The sequence below is a fragment of the Pelmatolapia mariae genome, linkage group LG20 (genome assembly GCF_036321145.2).
Source record: "Pelmatolapia mariae isolate MD_Pm_ZW linkage group LG20, Pm_UMD_F_2, whole genome shotgun sequence".
NCBI lineage: Eukaryota > Metazoa > Chordata > Actinopteri > Cichliformes > Cichlidae > Pelmatolapia > Pelmatolapia mariae.
Genome location: NC_086244.1, coordinates 19,865,826 through 19,888,314, shown reverse-complemented (window position 1 = coordinate 19,888,314; position 22,489 = coordinate 19,865,826). Strand labels below are relative to the sequence as shown.

Below are 22,489 nucleotides of genomic sequence, written 5' to 3'. Positions count from 1 at the left end.
ACCCCCCTGCTGGCTTCCGGGAGTGTAACTAGTCACCAGCTGCTATTTTGGTAGACAGTATAATTTTCAAACACGCCAATCATTTAAAATAACGGTAAGTGTTTAATGCATCACCATACGTGGTGATTTAGCATCTCTCTGCCTGCATTTCCTGAAACCTGGAGCGCGCTTACGTGGGGAACGTGAAGGCACCACGGGCCCGGGTTCTCCTTCTACGTCAATGACACTGGGCGGTTCATGAATGGGGTTTCGAAGTGGGAGGGCCCGTCATCTGACTTTAGCGGGCAGCAGGAATAAAGTGGGTGTTGTGCTGTGGTGTTTGGCTCGGTGCGATGCGTCTTCATGTCTGCTACTAAACACACGAGCAGCGGTTCACTGTGCTTGCGGACTACGGCGGAGGGATCGTCCCAGAGCAGCGCGAGCATCCGTCTGTTGAGGCCAGCAGGCCAGCAGCAGTGCAGCAGGGGAAGCTAGCTCCAACCCCGCTAAGACTCAGTGACAGCAGTCCCGGAGCCAGGCAGAGTCGGTGAGCCATGGGTTTCCGCAAGAAGAACAAGAGCCCACCGGTGCTGAGCCACGAGTTTGTGATCCAGAATCACGCCGATATGGTGTCGTGCCTGGCCATGATCATCCTCCTTGGCCTGATGTTTGAGGTACAGTGTGACTGGACGAGCTGTTGTACTTAGTCGATTTATGTTAGCTGATGCTAACTCTCGCTAGCTGGGATGACAGCGGCACTCCAGTGACAGGGCGCTAGCGTGTCTTTCTCCTTACCTTCTCATGTGTCTAACTGATTGCCAAAGAAGATGGTAAGGAGGCCCATTGGCACTGCTAACAGGTCATCTTACCACCACTCTAGACTAATGCACTGCCTCTCTCTGGCTTTTGACAACAGGATGTTCAGGAAATATCTGCCTGCGTGCCACACATTTGATTACCAGCCTTTTGATTCGCCACAGCTGACTAGTACCTAGCCATATTTGAAAGGACTAAGATGGATTTCCTTCATCAAACATGTCCACACCCAAACCCTGCTTCCAGACGGGAAAGTCTCTCCACTTTCCAAATCAACTTTTTTTAATACTCTGTGTGAATATATTGCATTTTATGATTTATTAATTAAGAACATCTTAGCTGAATTTCCCTGATGCGCTTATACTGAGTCATTGTGCCAGTGGTAGTGAAGACCCCTGGGAGCCCCTGCAGGCAGCTCCTGGAGGTCTCTAGACCCCAATTATGAGAATAAGTGGAATTCCACATGCTGTAGCTGCTCTGCAGCACTCACTCCTCACATTTCTCCATTTTTCACTGCTGATAACAAAACTGTTTGCTAGATGCATTGGTGCGATTCAGTTGTGAACCTCTGATTGAAGTTAAGTTCACTGCATTGCATGGCAGTGAATTCATCAATAATCAAAGTGTTTTCTTGTCATTACAGGTCACAGCGAAGTTTGCCATCATGTTCATCACAGTTCAGTACAACGTAACTCAAGTTCTTGGTGAGCTTATATTATTCTGTCTATTATTGTACCCTTTCACTGTTCTGAGGCCTGTGCTACAAAGTGAGTTCAATATACCCAGGGTACATTTCTATTATCTGGGTTAACTCAACTTAACGCTGGAAGCCAGGCTAAGCAGTACCACAAAGCTAGTTATCAACTCTCTAAGTTAACCCAGGGTTTCCCCTGCACAGTCACATGTTGGCAGCATCTGACCACAGCTGTTGATGAGTGTTCTGGCAACAACTTTTATTTATTTACACTCTAAAGAAAGATGAAACTAGAGGTTGAACACAAAATGCACACTGGGGGAAAAAAAACAGCAGTGTGTGAGAAGAAAAGCGCTGTAGACTCACATTGTCAAAGTGTGTTATCGGCACTTTGGTCAGTAAAACTAGAAAGCAGCTGCGCTATTAATAAAGTTTGGCCCATTCAAAACCAGGAAAGAAAGCTGGAATAATGACTGTATAATTTAACACGCGTATCAATATAACAGCTCTGTCATTAAGACAGGTAAGAACCCGATGGATTATAATTGAGTATTTTGTTAAAAATAATGTTTAAAAGAGAGTTTTAGTTTTGTTCTTTCAACTGTGGCCTTGATGGTGTTTAACAGTCTGTGTGTAATGAACACATTTGAATTCTGGTTTTAGATTTTTGCTTAGACAACGTGCAAATTTGGTATCAGTTCTTTTCCATTTTAGGATCTTATGTTGATGCTTATAGAACAATGAAATTGTTTTACTTTTTTTGATGCCAATAAGAAAAAAAAAAGTTGCCTCTAAGACCAGAAACTGATGCTCTTCAGGGAAACACAAAGACTTCAGATGCTGTTAAAAAAACTTTAGACTCTCCTGCTATCTGAGCACATAGGTCAAAGGAGTCTTCCAGGAACAGTGTCAGTACATTCTCGAGAATTCATTAGTCAGTAGGTGGTGATTTCATACCTGTTGATCTCTAAACTGAAACTTGACCTGCTCCATAACAGGTTAGCTTCATAGCTGGTTCACTTCCCAGTAAGAAGTGTTCCACCTGTGTGGTACTGAAAAAACAGGGTTAAGCCTGAAATTACCTGAATAAAATGAAACGCTGCTTTGTAGGTTTTAAGTTCGTCACCTTGTTTATGTTTTTGTTTTTTCTTGTTTTTCTTTTGTTGTCCTCTTTGCAGATGAGAAAAGCGACCCAGTCAACCTTTACCAGTATGGCCCTAAAGACGTGGCCACTGTGTTTTTTTACCTTCTTATTGCAGTCATCCTTCATGCCTTGATACAAGAATATATTCTCGACGTGAGTACATCGGCTTAATGCCTGACCTTTTTTCTCCCTCTTTTAAAAAGGGCTTGTTTTTGATGTCGCAAATAAAACCAGAACTGTGCTTAACAATAACTCAGTCTCCCCTTTAACAGCTTGTGTACATGCCCTTTTAAAGCAAATCACAATAGCGGAAGGAACCCGTGCGTGCAGTACTTTACAATGGTCTTTAGAGTTTCATTTTAAAAGGATCAAAGTAGCAGAGTCTCCACTGCCACATGTGTCGCCTCCGTTATGTCCCTATTCTTTTTGTTGGTGATCAAATTCCATCCTTCCGTCCTTGCTTGTGTGTTCATTAAAGCACAGTGACTGAAACAATGCTCATGTTTCTCCTGACAGCTTATGGCTTTGATAATCGTTCTCAGCAGGAGAAAAGAATGTTGTTAGATGTATTTTTACCTCAAAATCTCTTTTGGACAACATGTAACAGATATAACAGAAGGGTAAATTTTTCTGGTCCTCTACTCTTAAAGGATAGAATCGCAATTTTCATACCTCTTAAAACAATAGTCCATGATTTTTAAACGGGTTTTAAAATCACAGAGTTTCTCCAGTTCATCCTGGCTGTCAGCAGAACCACTCCTAATGCTCTTAAAGTTTATGAAGCAGGGACTTTGTCACCCCACTCTAACTCCTGTCTTTACCAGGTAGAGTTAAAGTGTTAGCCCAATTTTGTTTTTTAATTTAACACTTAGGTCTGTGGCAATGTGTTCATTAGGTTGTCTGTTTTTACTTTTATTTCAGAAAATGAACAGGAGGTTGCACCTGTCAAAAACCAAGCACAGCAAGTTCAATGAGTCCGGGCAGCTCGCAGCGTTCTATCTGTTCTCCTTCATCTGGGGCTGCAGCATCCTAACAGCGGTACCAGGATCAGAAATCCAAGAGATGCATTCAGTCTCAGCCTGCATTAGGCCTCATCTCATGCAGTGTCTCTCTTTCTCACGCAGGAGGACTTTGCAACAAATCCTACTTTCTTATGGGAGGGTTACCCACATACTCGCATGGTGTAAGTAGTTATACACTCCTCCACATACTATAGACTCATGATTTAAAGCTGAGTGATTAATCTAAAGAAGAACTTACCTTCATGAGATATTTTCATTGAGACTTTTCAGCCCTTTTGTGTTAATAATATGAAAAATTAATCAAGTATTGTACTTGTCTTATTCATCTTCCACAAGGAAGGTGGAGCATGAGGTGGACTGCTAGATTGGTGCGGGCATTGTATGGGACTCTTATAACCGTAAGAAAGGGTTGAAATGTAGATGAAATCCTAAATGGAAAACATCACCATCGCCACGAGTACTGGTTCACGATCAAAAGTGTAAGGTTGCAAATACGAGCGGCCACATTGAATTTCCTGTAGGGTGGCTGGGTTTAGCCTTAAAGCTAGGGTGAGGATCTCAGACATCTAGAGGAAGCTTGGAGTCGAACCACTCCTCCTCCTGACGTCGAAAGGAGACAGTTGAGGTGGTTCGGGGATCTGGTTAGGATGCCTCCTGAGTGCCCCGTTGTAGGTTTTCTGAACATGTTCAACTGGGAGGAGACCAGAACCTGCTCATTATCATTATCTGATTTTCAGTCATATGGGGCTTATAGGGCTATATGCAGTCATGGGGAGAAAGTAAGTACACACTATGATCCAGAAGCTTGTAGAACCATCTTTACCATAAATACTTACAGTAATATAGAGGGTTAACACATGCGTTAACGTATAACTGAATGTTCCAGACCAGCCAACTGTCAAAACTTTTCTAGAGGTGTCCACACTTGTGATAATAAGTTCATTTAAGTTTATTTGATTAGCATTATGTGATTGCTCCTCGCCCTCTTAATTCCTGCAGAAGCAGTAAGGTTGTACTTGGTTAACTTTCTTTTCGCATGACTGTATCACGTCTGGCTTGGGAACACCTTGGGTTCCCCCAGGAGGAAATGTAAGGAAGACAACATCATCATGCTCAAAATGCTGAATTTAACCTTTTTCTTCAACTGTTTTCCAATCCTGTTACTGAAGTCTTTCCTGTCTGTCTGTGTCCAACTGGTAAAACAGCAATTCACATGTGAGAGAAGCACTGGACTTGCATAAATTTTTAAGGGCGTAGCTGTAAAATTGTTCCTAATGGGTATAAAATGTGACAAACTCACAACTTATTACATTTTTCAGCCTGAGTTGGGGAATGTGATGTAATGCCTAATTAATTATCTGCGTGCCCTACTGCTGTTGACTCCGTGCTGAAAGGTTTTCTTGTCCTCTACACAACCTGTCCTTTGTTTAGTTTTCAGGTCAAGTTCTTCTACATTTGCCAAATTGCGTATTGGCTCCACGCACTTCCTGAGCTGTACTTTCAAAAAGTACGGAAGGTAAGGATGTCTTTCCCTTTTTTTTTTTTTTTTCTTTCTTTTTTTTTCCCTTCCCAAAACTGATCGAATTCCAATAAAAATACATTTCGGTTTTATGAGTTGGGGATTTTTAAGCTGAGCTGAGTTCCAATAGCAGTTTCAAATTTTGATTTATCAGACCACAAGACAGAGTTTTACATCGCCTCAGGCCCAAAGAATGAAGCAGCATTTCTGAATCTTTATTTTAATTTGATTCACTGACTGATTTTTCTGAAATTGTCCTGAGTCATGCAGTGATTTGCACCACAGAGACATGTTTACTTTTAATGCAGTGCTCTTTCAAATCTCTGCATTCTGTTTTATGTGTTTTATAAAGGGTTACATACTTTAAAGATCACTTGCTTGCCGAATTTCTCATTGTCCTTCACGAAGCATATGTTGTAATCCTAATAAATATTTACAGAAAACTGTTGGCTTTATGGCTATCTGCTGATGCTAACAAACTCTCCTCATCTGTTTTATTGTTTACAGGAAGACATCCCCCGCCAGCTTTATTACATTTGCCTTTATGTTGTCCACATCACCGGTGCCTATGTCTTAAAGTGAGTGCAATAAGAGTTTTATCCTGAGGAAGAAATAAAGAAGAAGCATGCATGTTACTCACAAAGGTCAACCAGTTAATTAATTATCAGTTAGTTCTTTATTTGCGGTTGCACTCGAGTGCATAACAGTAAAATTAGTACATTATTATCCAATAAAGAACATTAACTTCCTATCTTACAGTGATCCACTGCTCTGTGTCACATAGTTTTTTAAGTTCTTGATTTGTATTTATTTTGTTCTTTGAATGATGTACTGTGCGTATCAACCTTTGTTCAGTTATCAACCTTTACACTCAGCCGTAATATTTTCTCTCATCATTTTTACACTTTTATTCTTCACCCCTGCAAAAGGGATTGCAGTCATAAGGTTTAATAATTTTTTTTTTGACCTGTGCAACCGAGAGATCTTTTAAACTGCAGTCTTTTCACTTTGTTCATCTCCTTCAAAACTATTGATCCAAAAATAAAGTAATACGAGGAACTGATGAAAAAGGCATGTTCTTGTAGAAAGCTATGTAGGTGCTATCTGTAGGTGACTTTTGTCTTTAAAAAAAAAAAAAAAAAAAAATCATATTCTGAGTTACCCTCATTACTGTCATTGCTCTGCTGCCCTTCTCTGTGTCCTGCCCATACAGCCTTCACCGACTGGGCCTCGTGTTGCTGGTCCCTCACTACCTGGTGGAGCTTCTGTTCCATGCTTCACGCCTCTTCTACTTCAGTGATGAGAACAAGCAAAAAGGGTATGGCTTCTGTGCTGAATTTACAATTTACTACTTTGTGGGTGGTAACGACCTAATGCCTTTTTTTTGTTTTGTTTTTCTTTGCAGTTTTACTCTGTGGGCACTGCTTTTTGTCATCGCCCGCCTCCTCACCCTCACACTCTCGGTTCTGACATTCGGTTTTGGCCTGCCCCGAACAGAAAACCAGGGCTTTTCCCTAGCTGAAGGCAACTTCAATGTGCTCACCATAAGGTAGGCCCAGCTGGGATTTGAAGCGTATTGCACCTATCCAAAATACAGACGGCAATAAACTTAAATTAACAACATCCTGCCCCTCAGGATGACTTGTCTGGCAGCTATCTGCCTGACACAGGCCTGGATGATGTGGAAATTCATTAATTTCCAGTTGAAGAAGTGGCGAGAGCACAGCCAGAACCAAGCCTCAAAGAAGAAGGCTGCCAGCCCAAAGAGCAAGCCTCACAAAAGGGAACCCACAAGGGGTGAGTGTGCACTCTTTATTGTTGGGATTCTTTACTGCTCCGTGATGGTCGCTGATGAATATGCCAGTGTGAAATCAAATTGACCGGGACTCTTTCACTTACTTCGTCTTGTTAGGTGGAGCTGCCAATGGAGTTGTCAAATCTGAAGATAAAACCTCACCACGGGCAAGGAAAGCTAAAGCCTCATAGAGCTTCACAGAGGAGGAGGGGAACGAGTGAGGGAGTTCTGACAATGTGACGCTTTGTCTTTACACAGCTTAAAATTATGTCTACTGCTCCCCAAAACAAATGTTTAAGCACGCTAGGAAACCTTACATGACTGTCCCTTTTGGGGGGGCTGAGACTCCTTTCCAGCAAAGTTCAGTGTTACTGTCTGCTAGAAGTGTTTATTATTCATTTGGGTTCGCCGGAGATGTTGAGAGGGCAGTTGTGGTTTTGATGCTTTAACAGGATGGATTTAGCTAATCAAGTGTCCTTTTGTGTAAAACTAAGATCGCTTGTCGGGTACTTTAAACTGAGTTGCTCTTTGGTAATTTGACACCGAATCAAGTTAACGTCACACTACCTTAAAAAGCCACCCACTTCAGGGCAACTTAATATAAAGTATTAGCGTACACATCAGCTGTACAGGGTGTCAGTTAGAGTTTGGGCCTTTATTCCATTTGGGGGGAAAAAAACAAAAAAAACACAGGCTATGGCTCGTGTTCCAAAATGTAAAGCCTTTCTTGCTCTACAAGAGAGAATCTTTGATAATCTGCCGTTGTCAGGAAAAATCTCTTAAATTATTCACTCCAAAGGAATGTTTGTGCTATTTCCATATTTAGTGTAGCTGCAGTGAGAAAGGTGAAACTTGTACTCAACTCCTTGATCGTGTACTGCCATCATTTAACAGCACCTGCCATTGAAATCCAACACGTTGCAGGATTGAGGCACTGTTATATTTGAGACTGCTTTTATCACTACCCTGGTGATCGGCCTGTTGAGCCCTTTTCAGACATGGGTGATGTAACCTCGCTGGCTTCATCGGTCTGTTTAAGTGATGGCGTTCTGTCGTTCAAACAGGGATCACTTTTCTGTTGGCGTTTTTCACGGTACGATGGATTGGGAATATGGAAAAATGCAACACAGAGCATTGTTATAATCCTAATCTTATTGCAGATTACAAATGGATTTGGTGAGATAAAATGTCACCGTATTCATGTTATTGCTGTTGGGATGTTTTTGGGCTGCAGCAGCTCACAAACATGTCTATGTCCCTATGCGATTACATTTAGACTGGTGTTTGAATTGTGATGTGTAAATGTTATTGGCTTGACTTTTACAGCAAAGTCACCAGGAAGCCAACATGGTCCAACATGTCTGAAAGGGGCTTTTACAGCTGTTCCTCCAGGTGAACTGACTTGCCAAGAGGAAGCTGCACTGTAACCTGTGATGCCGCCACCGTATGCATTCAGTTAAATCTTTACAATGGCATGACTGGAAGTTAGAAGGGGAAAAAGAACAACAATTTGAGGCTGCACTTATCTCTTTTTATATGGTAATGTATGCATGACGGTTTAAGGCTAAAGACTTTAATGGCTAGTTCTTACCTGTGCTGTTAAGTTTGCGTTTCTCTCTCACTCTCACACACACACAAAACACACACACAAGCATTCAGTGGCCTTTTTACAACTGCTGCAAGAGGTTTGAGTTATTTATTTTTGTCATAAGCTACAGATACTTATTATTTTATATGCTTTGAAAAGCTATAACCAGCAAACACTGCGGTACATAGCAAAACTGCATTTAGTTAATCCAAACAATACAATCTTTCTTCAAGTGTCCTTATAATGTTGGTGGTTTATATCACTGCTTGTGTTCTGTTGTGTTTGCCTTTCTATCTTTACTTTTGTTTGTTTGTGTTCTTGGGCATCAGGGGACAAGCATTTCACCACTTACACCATAAGCTGCATCCGAGAGCAATGGGAGGCATGTTTGTATGCTTGTGCACTTACTCGTGTGTGTGCAATATTGTTTTGCCTACTGTGTATGTTTGTGAATTAACAGGGCCTGAATGATGTTGATGCTGATGATGGTCTCAGAGCATGAAATTTGACAATCTGTTCATCGACTCCTGCCCGTTGGTTGTATTTTCACAGTAATATCCTGTTCTTTGATTCTCTTTGGGTCTTTCTCGGTTCCCGGCACACTTCTGTGTGCAAAAAACACCGAGTTGTGGGTTAGGTGTATGTTCTGTAGGCTTTCGGTTACTAAATGCTTATGTGTTTAATGTCTCCGCCTCTCAGATGTTCTATCCTGTGTGAGAGAGATTCTCTGATTGCCAAATGCGGCACGTTTTTTGTCCTCCTTTCTTCACCTTTTCAGTGATCCTGACATTGCTACGGAGCACATGTATTGTATTGCCGGTCAAACTCTTTCCTCTCACGGACCAAGTCCTGCTCTACTACTAAACCACTGTGCATGCGAAGCTCTGTACAGAAGAGACTGTCTGCACACAGCTGGAGTCTGGAGTCTTAGTCTAGAGCAGGGAGGAGGTGAAGATGCCATTCATTTCGTACTCCCTTTAGCGCTCCTTAGTGGGACTTGGGCTGTCTTTTAAAGCCTGTAGTCTGTGTATAGCAGTGTCAAAGGAGGGAAGGAAGAGCGGAGGACTTATGTACCAGCCTGTTATTAAATTGTCTCAGATGTAAAAGATACAAAAAAAAAAAAACTGACTTAACCCTACACTGTACTAATGTATGTATCAGATTTTTAAGCTATTTTTATAGAGGGAAACTGTTGAAATTCACTGTTCAGTACACACGTGAATATTTGATTTGCATCTATGTTATGAATTGTTTTTGTTTGTTTTTATATACAAAAGAACTGTTTGCTGAACTGTTAGTGTGGGTATACATAGTGATATGAGTGTAAATTTTACTTAGCCTAATGGTTTATATAACTTCATGGCCTTACTAGAGCAAAGTGAACTCGGTTGTATAACACTACGCTGCAGAAATGCATTGCAGCTTTCACAACATGCATATTTAACACGATGGTGAAATACACTGTCATAATGTCATCCACACGTTAGGATTTTTTCTTTTCTCTATTTTGTTTGTGTCATTCTGACAGGTAAGAGGCCTGTTTTTAAAGCTAGCAGTGCAGAGTGAAAGCATCTGTGGCCTTTTCTTGCTCATCGGATGTCTCACTGTGCACCAATCAGGCCCTGAATCATGAGCCACACCGTGGTTGAAGGCTCCTTCGCTTTGAGACACAATAGCTTGTATAATCCCACGGAAATAAGCTTTTTTTTTTCTTGCTTTTTTTGCATCATTTGTGCAAAAAATGAATTACTATGGACCATAACACTGCTCACTTAAGGCTGTTTCTGCATTGATTCTATTTGGTGAATTATAAATTGGAGTTAAAAATCTGTGCATTTTTGCCATTGTTGAAAATCAAGACTACAATGAATTAGCTGTATGAACAGCCTCTAGGTGGCAACCATCATTAATGCATTTGAACATGAAATCACTTTTAAGAGGAGGAGAAAAAAGAAAAGAAAGAAAACAGGAAAAAACCTACAAAGAAAAGCCACACGATGTTTATTGTATTTTACTCATTTTGCATTGTCCTTATTTGTTTTTCTTTTGCTGCTTATTTATAGATGTTGCAATATTTTTTTTTTCCTTTAAAATATGTTATCAGCTTTGATGGTATATATTTATGCAAATTCTTGTGAGTTCTGATCATTTTTCTTGCCACTTTTTTTTTTTTTTTTAATTTCATGTTTTCAATAAAGCTCCTGTTCAAAAAACAACAACAACACCAAACTCTTTTTTTTTTTTTCTTTTTTTTTAAACATACCACCTGCAGGTTAAATAGTAGAACTGTGTCCATGGAAACTTTATGAAAAAGACATGCAAACTATACTGCAGTTTTAAAGTGCCCTATAAATTATGAGCACTACAGATAATTATCCTTATCAGAGGTGAAACAGCAAAGAAAATGTCCTTCATAGAGCAATAATAGTGAGCTTTCATTATCTCACCTCCTGCTCATTACGTCTTTCCACCTATTGCACTTAAGGATGTATTTGTGGGCCTGTTTAAAATTAAACCTTTTTAATTCACACTATCCGTTGGGGACGGTGTCAGGAGATATGAGGAAATATTGACCAAATCGTACTCCTTGGCTAATTACCACAAGGGGGCAATGCTGAGCTTTTAGCCTGAGGGACAAGAACGGTCTGCTGGGATGTGGCTGCACACAGACCTGCATTAATAAATCATCAGTAAGAATAAGAAGGACAGACACAGGCTTCTCACACAGTATGTACTACAAACCATTTTAAGTCAGACTTTGATGGGAAATGAAATGAATCAAACCGCAGATCACACATTTGTTTATCCAAACATCAGCTCATATTTTGCATGTCCACCACTACACGGTCAATTAATATTTACATCCATGGTTTGTAAAGAATGAGCACGACACGGGAAAGAGACACCTGCAGCTCACTGCTAATGTGTTGTGTTGTGTCAGACTAATGGGTTTTCTCTGGACAATCAGACAGCATGATGGATCAGTGGGAACCAGAGAGGTAGTGCTGGAGCTCTGCAGGGTCAGCACAAGGACAGGAGTTCACTCACATGCTCTCCATCATGCACATACGCACACTGATGGCTGTATCTCCAGCACAAATACATGACCTGAACTTTCTGAGGTTGTGCTTTAAAAGCAGACTTGCAGAAAGAGTCCAGCTGTAAGGTCCAGCTAAGACGAGGAATAAAAATCACTATCCCCCTCTTTTTTTTATTTCCTTCCCTTCACCCAATGAGGTTAAATCTGTCACTGAATCGTCAGTATTATGTGTAATTTCCATATAAATTAGCTTCATTAAAATGGGAGTACTTTCTTATTTAACGAAGCTCATTTGAAATTCTGTATTTAATAAGACATGTAATCCCAGACTTGCAGACTAATTGCCAACAATTAGCAGGACAGGAGCATGTATGTGTGTGTGTGCACGTGTGTGAGGGGGGGTAATCTCTTGCAAGCATTGTGTTCCTTCAGTGTTATTTTCATTGATTGTCTGAAATGAGCAAAATTGGGCAGCAGCTGCGCTACCAGTTCGGTTTTGCTTGGCGGAGATCTAAGAAACTCATGACCTCATTGTTACTTGTGGGTGAGGTGAGTAAACGAGCACATGTAGACCGATGAAGGACAGAACGTAGATGGGGTGGAAACATCTGGAGGGATCTGAGAGGTAGGAATGTAAAGCAAATGGGAGCCGAGACAGAACTGTAAAGGAAAAAGAGATCAGTGCTATGATTTTCAGTACAGTGGCCATTTGAGGGACCAAATACAAGTTTGAGAATTGTCCTAGATTTTCCAAATAAACCGAGGAAAAGTGAAACAAACAGTTTAATTCTAACAAGCCTGAAAGTCAGTCACCTTTATTCTTCAGGACAGCCAGAACTGTCTTTGCCAAGCTTGCTTGTAATTTATTTAAGATGTCTTCAGGAATAGTTCTCCAGGCTTCTTGAAGGACATTAAATGTTGACTGCCTTTTGTTCCATCTTTGTCAACACGATCTCAGACTGCATCAGTAATGTTGAGGTCTGAGCAGCTGAGGTCTGGGAAGGCCAATCCATGATTGATAATGTTCCATTGTGTTTTTCTATCTAGGTGTGCTTTTGCTGCATTGACAGTATGTTTGGGATCTATTGTCCTAACTATTGTTACTAATTTTCAGTCCAGTTCTTGTGTATTTTGGCATCAGCCTCTTTATTTCCCTTCCTTAAAAATGGCTTCTTGACAGCTGCCCTTCCACTGAGCCCATTTCTGATGGGGCACAGATGGATCAACTAAAAGGCCTGAAGCATCTCTCTGGTCCTGTGTGAGGTCTTTGCTGTGTTTTTCCCCTACTTATCATGGAAATTACTTTCAGATACTTTTCATCTGCTGTAGATAGTTTTTTCTGTGCCTGCTATCTTTTCTTTTATCCCGAGTTTATTCAGTTTTTCCAATATTTTATGGACACACTGCACACCATGCTGAAATATGTCAAGCTTTCAGCCAATAACTCTTTGGGAATCATCTGATTGCAGCAAGAATGCTATTTTATTCCTCTCAAACTGTGTTGTCTTTATTGTTTTTGTAGGTCTAACTAAAGAAATGGGAACAAAAAAAATAGCCCATCCATACATCCATTTTCTACTGCTTATCCAGATTTAGAGAAGCACTTTCTTCACCCTGGCCACTTCTTCCAGCTCTTCCAGGGGGACGCTGAGTCATTTACAATTCACCCAAGACATATAATCTCTCCAGCAAGTCCTTGGTCTATCCTGGGGCCTCCTCTAGGTAGGACATCCCCAAAATACCTCACCTGGGAGGAGTCCAGGAGACATCCTTGTCAGATGCCCGAAACACCTCAACTGGCTCTGTTCAAAAAAGCAGCCTATGTCCAAAGGAAAACTTTGAAAGACCTTCAGAAAGTCCAGAAAACTATTCCTCAAGCCTGCAAAGTTAGAAGAAAGTGTAACTCTTTGAAGGCAAAAGATGAAGAAATGAATGGTGGCTCAAGACTTTTGCACAGTACTGTTTATTTTCATGCAAAGACTCTTTGTCCACCATGAGCAGCTATTAAGTGTATGTTTGTGTATTTTATGTGTGACAGTGTCTGTTGTTGCTTTAATCAGGCGAGTCTGTTTAGAAGAAATAATGATTTAGTGAAAGCCTTCTTAATGTGAAATTGAAATGCAGAAAGCCAAACAAAACCACAAAAAACATTAAAGAGCTATAAGTCTAAACATTACTGCTTGTGTAGAGAAGTTCATTAATGGCAAAAATGATTGAAAGGGAATGGAACAAATTACTTGTAAATGGAAATCAGTTATCAAGTGAAGATCTGAAGAAGCACCAGTGCAAAAAGTTTCAGTGGGCAGTGGACTGGTAGTATTTTTTTCTTTCTATTTTTTAATAAGTAAGTTTTTTGTTTGTTTGTTTGTTTTTTGTAAATCTAAGGACCTTTTTCTGTGAGAAAGTAGCTTCTGCTTGCAGTGACCTAACATTCAAAATATATATTGTAGAAGTTGCATGACTACAAGTTAAAAACAAGTGATAATCACAGAGATATTTCTGCTGCATCACGGTTGCATCATCAGTTTTGGCCCCTGAGGAGCAATTCATTATAGTAAAATGAAAATAGGAGAAAATATAATAAAAGGACAGAGCAAAAAATAGAAAAGCATGATGCAAAAACAACAACAACAAACATACAGCACCTGGAACACAAACATATAAAAATGCAAAGATACATAAATCAACAATCTTCTTGTGTTGTGTGGAAGAGTGAGAAGCTGCAATAATGTCCCCCAAGAGTCAGAGGCAGAGAGGAATAGATCCAGGAGATCAGGGCTATCAGAGAAAACCAAACATGACATATCAGCACAAACACCTCATATCAACTGTCAAGCACGGTGGTGGACGGGTAATAATTTGGGTTTGTTTTGCAGACACTGGATTGGATACTTGGCTTGGCTGAAATTGGGTCATGCAACAGGACAATGATCCCAAACAGCAGCAGCAGCAAATCTCCATCAGAATGGCTGAGAAAGAAAGAAAGAAAAGTGCTGCAATGATCCAAAGTCCAGATCTCAACCTGAATGAAGTGCCGCAGCAGAATCAACAAACAACTGCCAACCTCAATGAATTGAAACAACGTCATAACGAAAAATGGGCCAAAATTCCTCCACAATGATGTGACAGACTAATGAGGTCATACAGAAAATGATTGCTTCAAGTTCTTGCTGTTAAAGGTGGTTCTACAAGCTACTGAATCATGGGGTGTTAGGTTTTTAGACACTGCTTTTCCATTTTGGTTTTTCTTAAATAAATAATGAGACAGTGTAACACACACACTTTTCTCTGTATGTATTATTGTAGGGTCTACCTTACAATATCAAGTGCGTTGAGGTGACAATTTAAATTGAATTGAAGTAAAAAGTGTTCAATATTATACATTTTTATTTCTTTATGGAAAAGGGGGTACTTCACTTCTTCTTCTTTTTTTTCTTTCTTTCTTTCTTTTCTTTTTTTTTAACACATCTGTATCTCTGATCAGTTGCAAGCAGGTTCAGAGATAATTTGAGATGATAATATCAAAATACCAAATAGTCTAACTGGTAGTCTTGGTATTCTGTTGCACACTTGAACTATTCTCAAACTGACTATTAGGTAAGATTCTGGGCATAACGTGGCCCAGACACATTCACATTTAGAACCAAAACATTGCATTTAAATCAGATTCTCCCAGTGGGTTTACTCACCAGAATAAAGCAATGTCTAACTTAACTTTGGTGAAGCTGGACACAAAATTTTGCACAGCTACCTAACCACGCTTAAGCCTTCTTGACAGAGCTGGCCTTGTGGAAATTCCAACGAAGTCCAACGAAAAGCAAGGTACTGTAGCTTATCAGCATTAAAGAATAAAGTTCTCCACAAAAGGGCAGCATTGTGCAAACACTTTTACCACACGAGTCAGGCTTTTAAAGAAACACTATGAGCTTATTTTCTCATTCGAAACTGAACAAACAAGCTAGGTAGCTTTGACTGCACTTCAAAACCTTTTCAGTAATGCTGAGAGAGCTATTAGAATTGACTGGCTGAGCAGGTCACCAACTAAAATAGGCCTTCAGCACTGTGAATTTTCTGAAAATTTGTCTAGATGAATGTTGCATGCATTTGTTAATGACCTAACAGATGTGCGCCAACAGTAAGTCCAAATATATCCAAAAATCTTTTTCTTCTCCTCAGGTTCCCCAAAGTTCAGACCCTGCCAACACTGCAGGGGAAAATTTGGAGAGTGCATGGTGAGTGCACTAAGGATTTTTGTGCATTAGACTTATTGCACACTTTCAAATCTGCCCCCGTATTCTCTCAAACCTGCCATTTTGATTTCTTGTAGGCTTACCTAATAATTTTGTAGCTAATAAACTATCATAAACATGGCCAGTTTGTACTACTGTGCACAACGAAAGGCAGTGTGACCAGTACCAGAGGCAATATGAGTATGATTTATAAATGCACTCTACAGATTGTGTGCGCATGAAGCTTGGAATCAACAAACTGCACATCTGGAACATGAATCCCTATAAATCTGCATGTGTGTGCATGACCAGGAGGCAAATGGGACAGCTGACAGCAATAGCAGGGGCACGTATTCCTTCATTTCCTGACCCCTCTCAGTAATGCCCAATTTAGGTACAACTGTGGTAAAAAAAAAAAAACAACAAAAACTGGGATTTTGTTTTTCGAAACAGCAACTTCACTGTCCCTCGAGGCTTTCAAGCTAGTGATCCAACAATTCCCTCCTTTTTTGCTCTATCTGTTCAGTTGTGTTGTATTGATTTTGCATTGTATGACGCTGAGCTATATTTCACAAACAGAAGTGGACACAGAGGGTAATAGCTACAGGGGATTTGGCCATATGGTGGTATGACAAACTAATTATTTAGCACAGCTCCACCTTTAGCTTCTCTGCTGCATTTGCTGACAGATCTTCTCATCTCCTCTTTTTCCATGTCCTAGATCTAAACCCCCAATGTGTTGAATACATTTCAATACATTACATGTACTGCTGTCATTTGAGTGGCAATATAGAGGTAAGGTAAGTCCAACTGCAGCTTTCTGGCATGTCTGCAAACTCCTGCAGGCTCCAGCTGTGAACCATCTTCCTGTGAGATGACGGTGCTCATCACTGGACCACGTTGCCGAGCTAGTTTCTTGAATAATCTTTAAATATATAAATACAATGCCTAGAAATCTTTGAGATCAAGTCGATGGCTTCAAATACCCTTTTTTGTCTTAACAGCTTGAAACTAAGTCTGTTGATAGACATGAGAAGTCAATTAATCGACCAGCTGCTTTAGTGCCACATACAAATGTAACAGTATTTTCTGCATATGGATTGTCTCTTTTCCCTCTCTCTGGTGTGTGTGTGTGTGTGTGTGTGTGTGTGTGTGTGTGTGTGTGTGTGTGTGTGTGTGTGTGTGTGTGTGTGTGTGTGTGTGTGTGTGTGTGCTGGGAGCTGTTCCACTACCCTCCTGAAGCCTCGTCCCTACCTGTTTGGAATTTTAAGCAGCTTCCCTGTTGCTCTCACCTTCCCACAACTCTCTCTGCAGTCCTTTAAATTCTCTCGGAGAAAATGTCTCCATAATAATCTGCATGCCAGTAAATAAAGCATTATCATCTTCAGCCCATGTTTTAACTATCTAATGGAGTGCTACTGTGCACTAAGTATGCTTTATTATCTTCGAAGATTCAAGGAGGTCAAGTCGCATAGTAAGAGTCAGTTCAACATTATGGTGCTGCTGCTGATCTGTGTGTGTGTGTGTGTGTGTGTGTGTGTGTGTGTGTGTGTGTGTGTGTGTGTGTGTGTGTGTGTGTGTGTGCGCGCGCGCGCGCGCGCGTGTGTGTATGTTTCCTATTTCATTTTCTACCCATTTCCACATTATTTTAGCCTCAGGCAACCTTATGAAAATTTCCAAATGATAGTAAGTACCATAATAATGTGGCTTTAAATATTATGGAACTACAACCTGAAGCCAGCCGCCATAGAAAAAACAATTCTCCACTCTATCAGAAGCAGACTTAATGAATTGAAGTGTTTCACTTCAAAACACAGAAATGTCCATTTGCAAGCGTAGCCAATATTCTCAGAGGTATTCAGCAGTTCACTAAATATATTTATTTAAGCAAAAGTCTGAAATAATGTCCAACAGTTGTTCTGTTAAAGCCCATTAAGTGTGACATTTTCAAAGAGATGCTTATTCACAATACATTTGACAAGCGGAGGAGGATGGATGGATGGTTGGATGGATTATATCAGTGGATTTCTCTGCTTTAGCCCTTTTCTTAATATTTCTGCTGCCCATTATCTAGAGTGCACAGTAGGTTTTTTTTATATTTCCTACCTTCAGGAAGCCAAAATTGGCCCATTTCTGAATAAAATCTTGCTATTTGTAGTTTGAGAGACAGTAACAAGAACATTGTTACTGTCCCCGTGAAAGTTATTCTTTTAACCAACTAAAAAAGTTTACAAAGTATCAATCCTTAAAAATACAATTATCTTCATTATGAAATTATTATCCACTAAGTATGCGTATGTAAAGCTTCTAAAAGCTTCACAATGGATTTTAATACAAGAGAGCAGCTCTGTGGCAACACATTAACAAGCTCACAGTGACAACGCTAAAATGCAGTATCATGTTCGCCATTTTAGTTTAATGTGACAGCTAATTAGCACTAATTTCAAAATAAAACTGATGTTTTGTAGGAATGACACTGACCAAATAAAAATTGAAAACACCAGCAGCACCAGATGAAGCTTTGAGCAAGCACCAATGTGATTACAGCTCATACTGACGCGGATTTAAACATATGTGCCATATCTAATGACGAGCCATTAACTCTAGAGATATTAAACAAATTAGGTCAATATTTGTGAAATCTTGATTTCTCAGTCAAAAAAGTGTTTATAAAGACTGTGTTTTGGAAGATTCATAGTGAAAAAGGCTTCAGAGTAAAGTTGCAGTACACATTTGGCTGGGGTGGGGACTTCTGTTGAATTATTTCTCCTTCTGCAAGATGAAGTTTCAGACATGTGTCTGAATTGTATCCAGTTTAACAGTGGGCAATAATTTTATCAAACATTATGCACAACTGTGCAATGACCTCATGATCTCATTTCCTCTAAAATGTTTGCTTTGAAGATGAGGAGCATGTCTGCCATCACTCCCAGTCAGTTGCCATCCTTAAAGTGACTTTGGTGCATCAAAATGGCAACAAAGCAGCAATAAGACAAAGTCAGTGTGATACGAATTTTCGATTGAATGATGTCAAGATGACAATTAAAATTGCAATCTGTTTGTGATAATGCAGGAATTAACTGTTATAAATCACTAAAAATCACCAATCTGTTGCCATCTGTTGCAAATCTGGTGCCATCTACATACACAGAAATTCACATTAGCATTCAGAATCCAGCCAAAACCTCATAGATTTGAAATAGAAATTCCAACAAGCAGTGATGTAGCTGCTGTCGGGTGGCGATTTCATTGCACCTTGGTTTCATACGGGAATAAAACCAGATAACAACCAATTGAGTCGAGTTCCCGACTGCAAAGAGATGCGTTGCACTCATCAATGCAGAATGACTCTGATTAATTACAACATGTTTGGCAATCTGTCTGCATTTATAAATTACTCAGCAATCTTTGCCAATCTGTCTGAGAGTGACTGCAGTCATTCCAAATTGGGCAGTGCTTGCTTAGAAACAGGTTGCCTTTTGCAATTGCCTTGCAGTTGAAAGTGGTGGCTGCAATTATTTCCAATTGATTGACAGTGAAAAAAATCCATGCAATCACTGGTCAATCTCTAGTATGACTGAAAAAAACAATTAAAATCTATTACTATTTTAATTGTATTATTATTGAGTATTATTGCACGTGGTATGGAAGGTAATGATGATTACAGTGCTAATTTTTTTCACTTTAACCTCTGTTTGTGGTTTTTAAATAGCTTATGTAGTTTTTTTTCTATTCAACCTCTTAACTGCTTTAATTTTTACGCTAGCTGTTTTTGGTTCTGTACACTCTGCCACTGCACCACGTCTAACTTTTTTTTTCTTTTTTTTTTAAAGAGGCTTAAGTTTCTGCGTGTGTGCATGTTTGTGTGTCGCTCTAGGACTGAACAGATGTGAAGCACACACATTTATTTGACAGTTTTTATGTGATGGGCAGCTGATTTGTGGGTAGAATGGGTAGCTTTTCCTAATAAATGATGCCATGATAATAACACATCTCACCATTTTCTTATTTTCCTCCATGTATGCCCACCCTTCTTCACTCATCCCAGTCAAACCATTGTAGTTCCACCTTATTTTCACTCCCTCGAGGATTCTTTGCGCTTCAACACTTCCTCTCCTCCAACCGCCACACTGTCTTTTTCTACTTTGTGTGTGTTTTACACCTTTAGGTTTTCTAGCTATCCTCCCCCCCAGGCAATATGGACCATTCATCATTATCTGTGAACTTGTCTCTCCGTCTCCTTAAACTTCCTTAAACTAAACTCCACTATCTCATCATCTTGGCTCACTTCTCTCTCACCTTCCTCTCTTCTACACCTTTCATTCACACTGTCTGTGACACAACAGGATCTTTACTCAGGGTGTGTGTGTGTGTGTGTGTGTGTGTGTGTGTGTGTGTGTGTGTGTGTGTGTGTGTGTGTGTGTGTGTGTGTGTGTGTGTGTGTGTGTGTGTGTGTCCATCTATCTGTGGTCTTGTCTGCCTAGTTTTATCATGATGACGGATTTTGGTGCTATCTGTGCCTGAATTGTCTATCTTGGCAGCAGTCGGGGTGCTGTGTTGACATGTCCCAGTTCATAGGCCACCCGGCTCAGATGTCACTGCTCTGCATTGACCCTGCCAGCTCGCATATGGAGCCTGCATATGGGGCCTCATCTATAAGAGATAGGTGCCCTGAAGGAGCTGCAGTCCCTCCAGCGACGCAAACCCAGTTCATGGAGGCCAGCTCTTCCAAAAAGGCCGTAGGATATAAAGTGACATTTCAGCATTTGTTTACAAGATACTGCAACAATCTGTAACACATACAGAGTGCTGTGAAAAAGTATTTGCCTGCTTCCTGGTTTCTTTTTCTCCTTATTTGGCACATTTTTCACACATTTGGGAACAACAAACAAATTTTAATATTAGTCAAAGATACCCTGAGGACATACAAAATGCCATTTTTAAATAATGATTTTGTTTATTAAGGGCAAAAGGCATTCAATTCTACCTGATCTTATGTGAAAAAATAATAGCCCACCTTTGTTAAATCATGAATTAGGCCTGATTACTGCCAGACTAGTTGAATCATGAAATCACTTACACAGAGCCTGTCTGACGAAGTGAAGTAGGCAAAGGGATCCCAAGAAGCAACAGATCAAGCCAAAATCTAAAGAAACCCACAAACAGAGCCACTTCTGAGGCTTCTGGTCTCCAGTGCCATAATCCACAAATTGAGAAAACTTGCAACAGTGGTGAACCTTTCTAGGAGAGGCCAGCCTACAAAGGTTACTTCAAGAGTGCATCGACGACTCATCCAGGAGGTCAGAACTGCATCTAAAGAACTGCAGGATTACCTCAGTTAAGTTCAGAGTTTATGATTCAACAATAAGAAAGAGACTGGCAAAAAAAACATCTTGATGATTTAGGAAAATATTTTGTTTTCTGGTTTGTGTTCTGTTACATCTGATGTAAAGCTAACACAGCATTTCAGGAAAAGAAGATAATTTTTCCCTCTTAAAATTTAAATTTGGTCTGATGACCTGAAACATTCAAGTGTGACAAATAAGCAACAAACAAAGAAATCAGAAACGGGGTAAATACTTTTCCTAACATAATGCATTATTTACAGCAAGCAGAGCAGAGTTAATACTTTTATTAGCATTAACCCTGTGAGCTAATATTAGAATATATCATTTGAAAAAATTAAATTCCATCTATTCACACAGAAATTTGAGTGAACAAATCCAGGATCTGCAATATGTTACATGAACCGATGACATACACATTACCACGTGAGATACTGTGATTACTCAGACCTGTACACGCTATTATACAAAAAATACAATTATTTTGGAAATAATTGGGCTCAGGGGTTGTTTTGCTGGTTAGTTCTCGAAAATTAGAACTGAAAAATAATTGAGATAATCTTGATTGACAGAAACTCAATGGTTTATGACGAGAAATTTAGTTGCCGTGCTCAACCCATGTGTATGGTTGTTTTGTCCACAAATTATTCATTTTTTATAAATGTTTTCTTGGAAAAACTTTTTAGAACTGCCTCAGATCTCTCTGGGAAATGGTAAAAGAGAAAATCTTTAGTATATTATAACAATCAATCCACCGCTTCCCATGGCTGCTTATCCAGCGTAGAGTTTGGAGCCTATCCCAGCTGACCTTGGGCAAAAAGGTATAGGCTGATCACGTCACAGTCCACCACAGGGCAAACACGCAGAGACAGATAACCACACATTCTAATACACACGTAAAGCAATTACGAATCACCAAATAACCTAGCATAGATGTTTTTGGATTGTGGGAGGAGACGCACTCAGGCACGGGCAGAGCCTGCAAGCTCCACACAGAAACACTTCAGCTCAGCAGGAGGTTCAAAACAGGAGCTTTGTTGTTGCAAAGCAGCGGTGCTAACAGCTCCACCCTATATCAAAAAACCCTTTCATAAAAACTTTAAATGTCTTAATAAGTTATTTTGATATAATTCACTACTGCACTGACAAAATTCATTAAACAGCCCTGACACTGATGCCCTATCATCCTCATTGGATGTAATTTTTTGGCATTGAAACATGGATTTTTTTCCTTTTCCACTTACATCTTCCTTTTTTTTTTTTTTAACTCCCTCTTCTCTGTAAGTCCTGTGAAACAACATCAGAAAAGCGTGCCTTT

General features: G+C 40.0%; 1 protein-coding gene across 1 annotated transcript; it reads left to right on the top strand.

Moving 5' to 3' along the window:
- Nucleotides 1-253: 253 nt before the first annotated feature.
- zgc:113278 (Translocating chain-associated membrane protein 1-like 1-like) lies at nt 254-10,754 on the top strand. The gene is made up of 11 exons (XM_063464329.1): nt 254-653; nt 1,439-1,499; nt 2,668-2,786; nt 3,555-3,671; nt 3,758-3,816; nt 5,087-5,171; nt 5,682-5,752; nt 6,388-6,492; nt 6,580-6,723; nt 6,811-6,971; nt 7,087-10,754. The coding sequence occupies exons 1-11, from the start codon at nt 534-536 to the stop codon at nt 7,158-7,160; spliced, it is 1,116 nt and encodes a 371-aa protein (XP_063320399.1). The 5' UTR covers nt 254-533; the 3' UTR covers nt 7,161-10,754.
- The last annotated feature ends 11,735 nt before the right edge of the window (nt 10,755-22,489 follow it).

Coding starts and splice junctions, on each gene's coding strand:
- zgc:113278 (XM_063464329.1), top strand. CDS start 534: ATGGGTTTCCGCAAGAAGAACAAGAGCCCACCGGTGCTGAGCCACGAG. Junction 1,500..2,667: donor CAACGTAACTCAAGTTCTTG/GTGAGCTTATAT, acceptor TCCTCTTTGCAG/ATGAGAAAAGCGACCCAGTC. Junction 3,817..5,086: donor TACCCACATACTCGCATGGT/GTAAGTAGTTAT, acceptor TCCTTTGTTTAG/TTTTCAGGTCAAGTTCTTCT.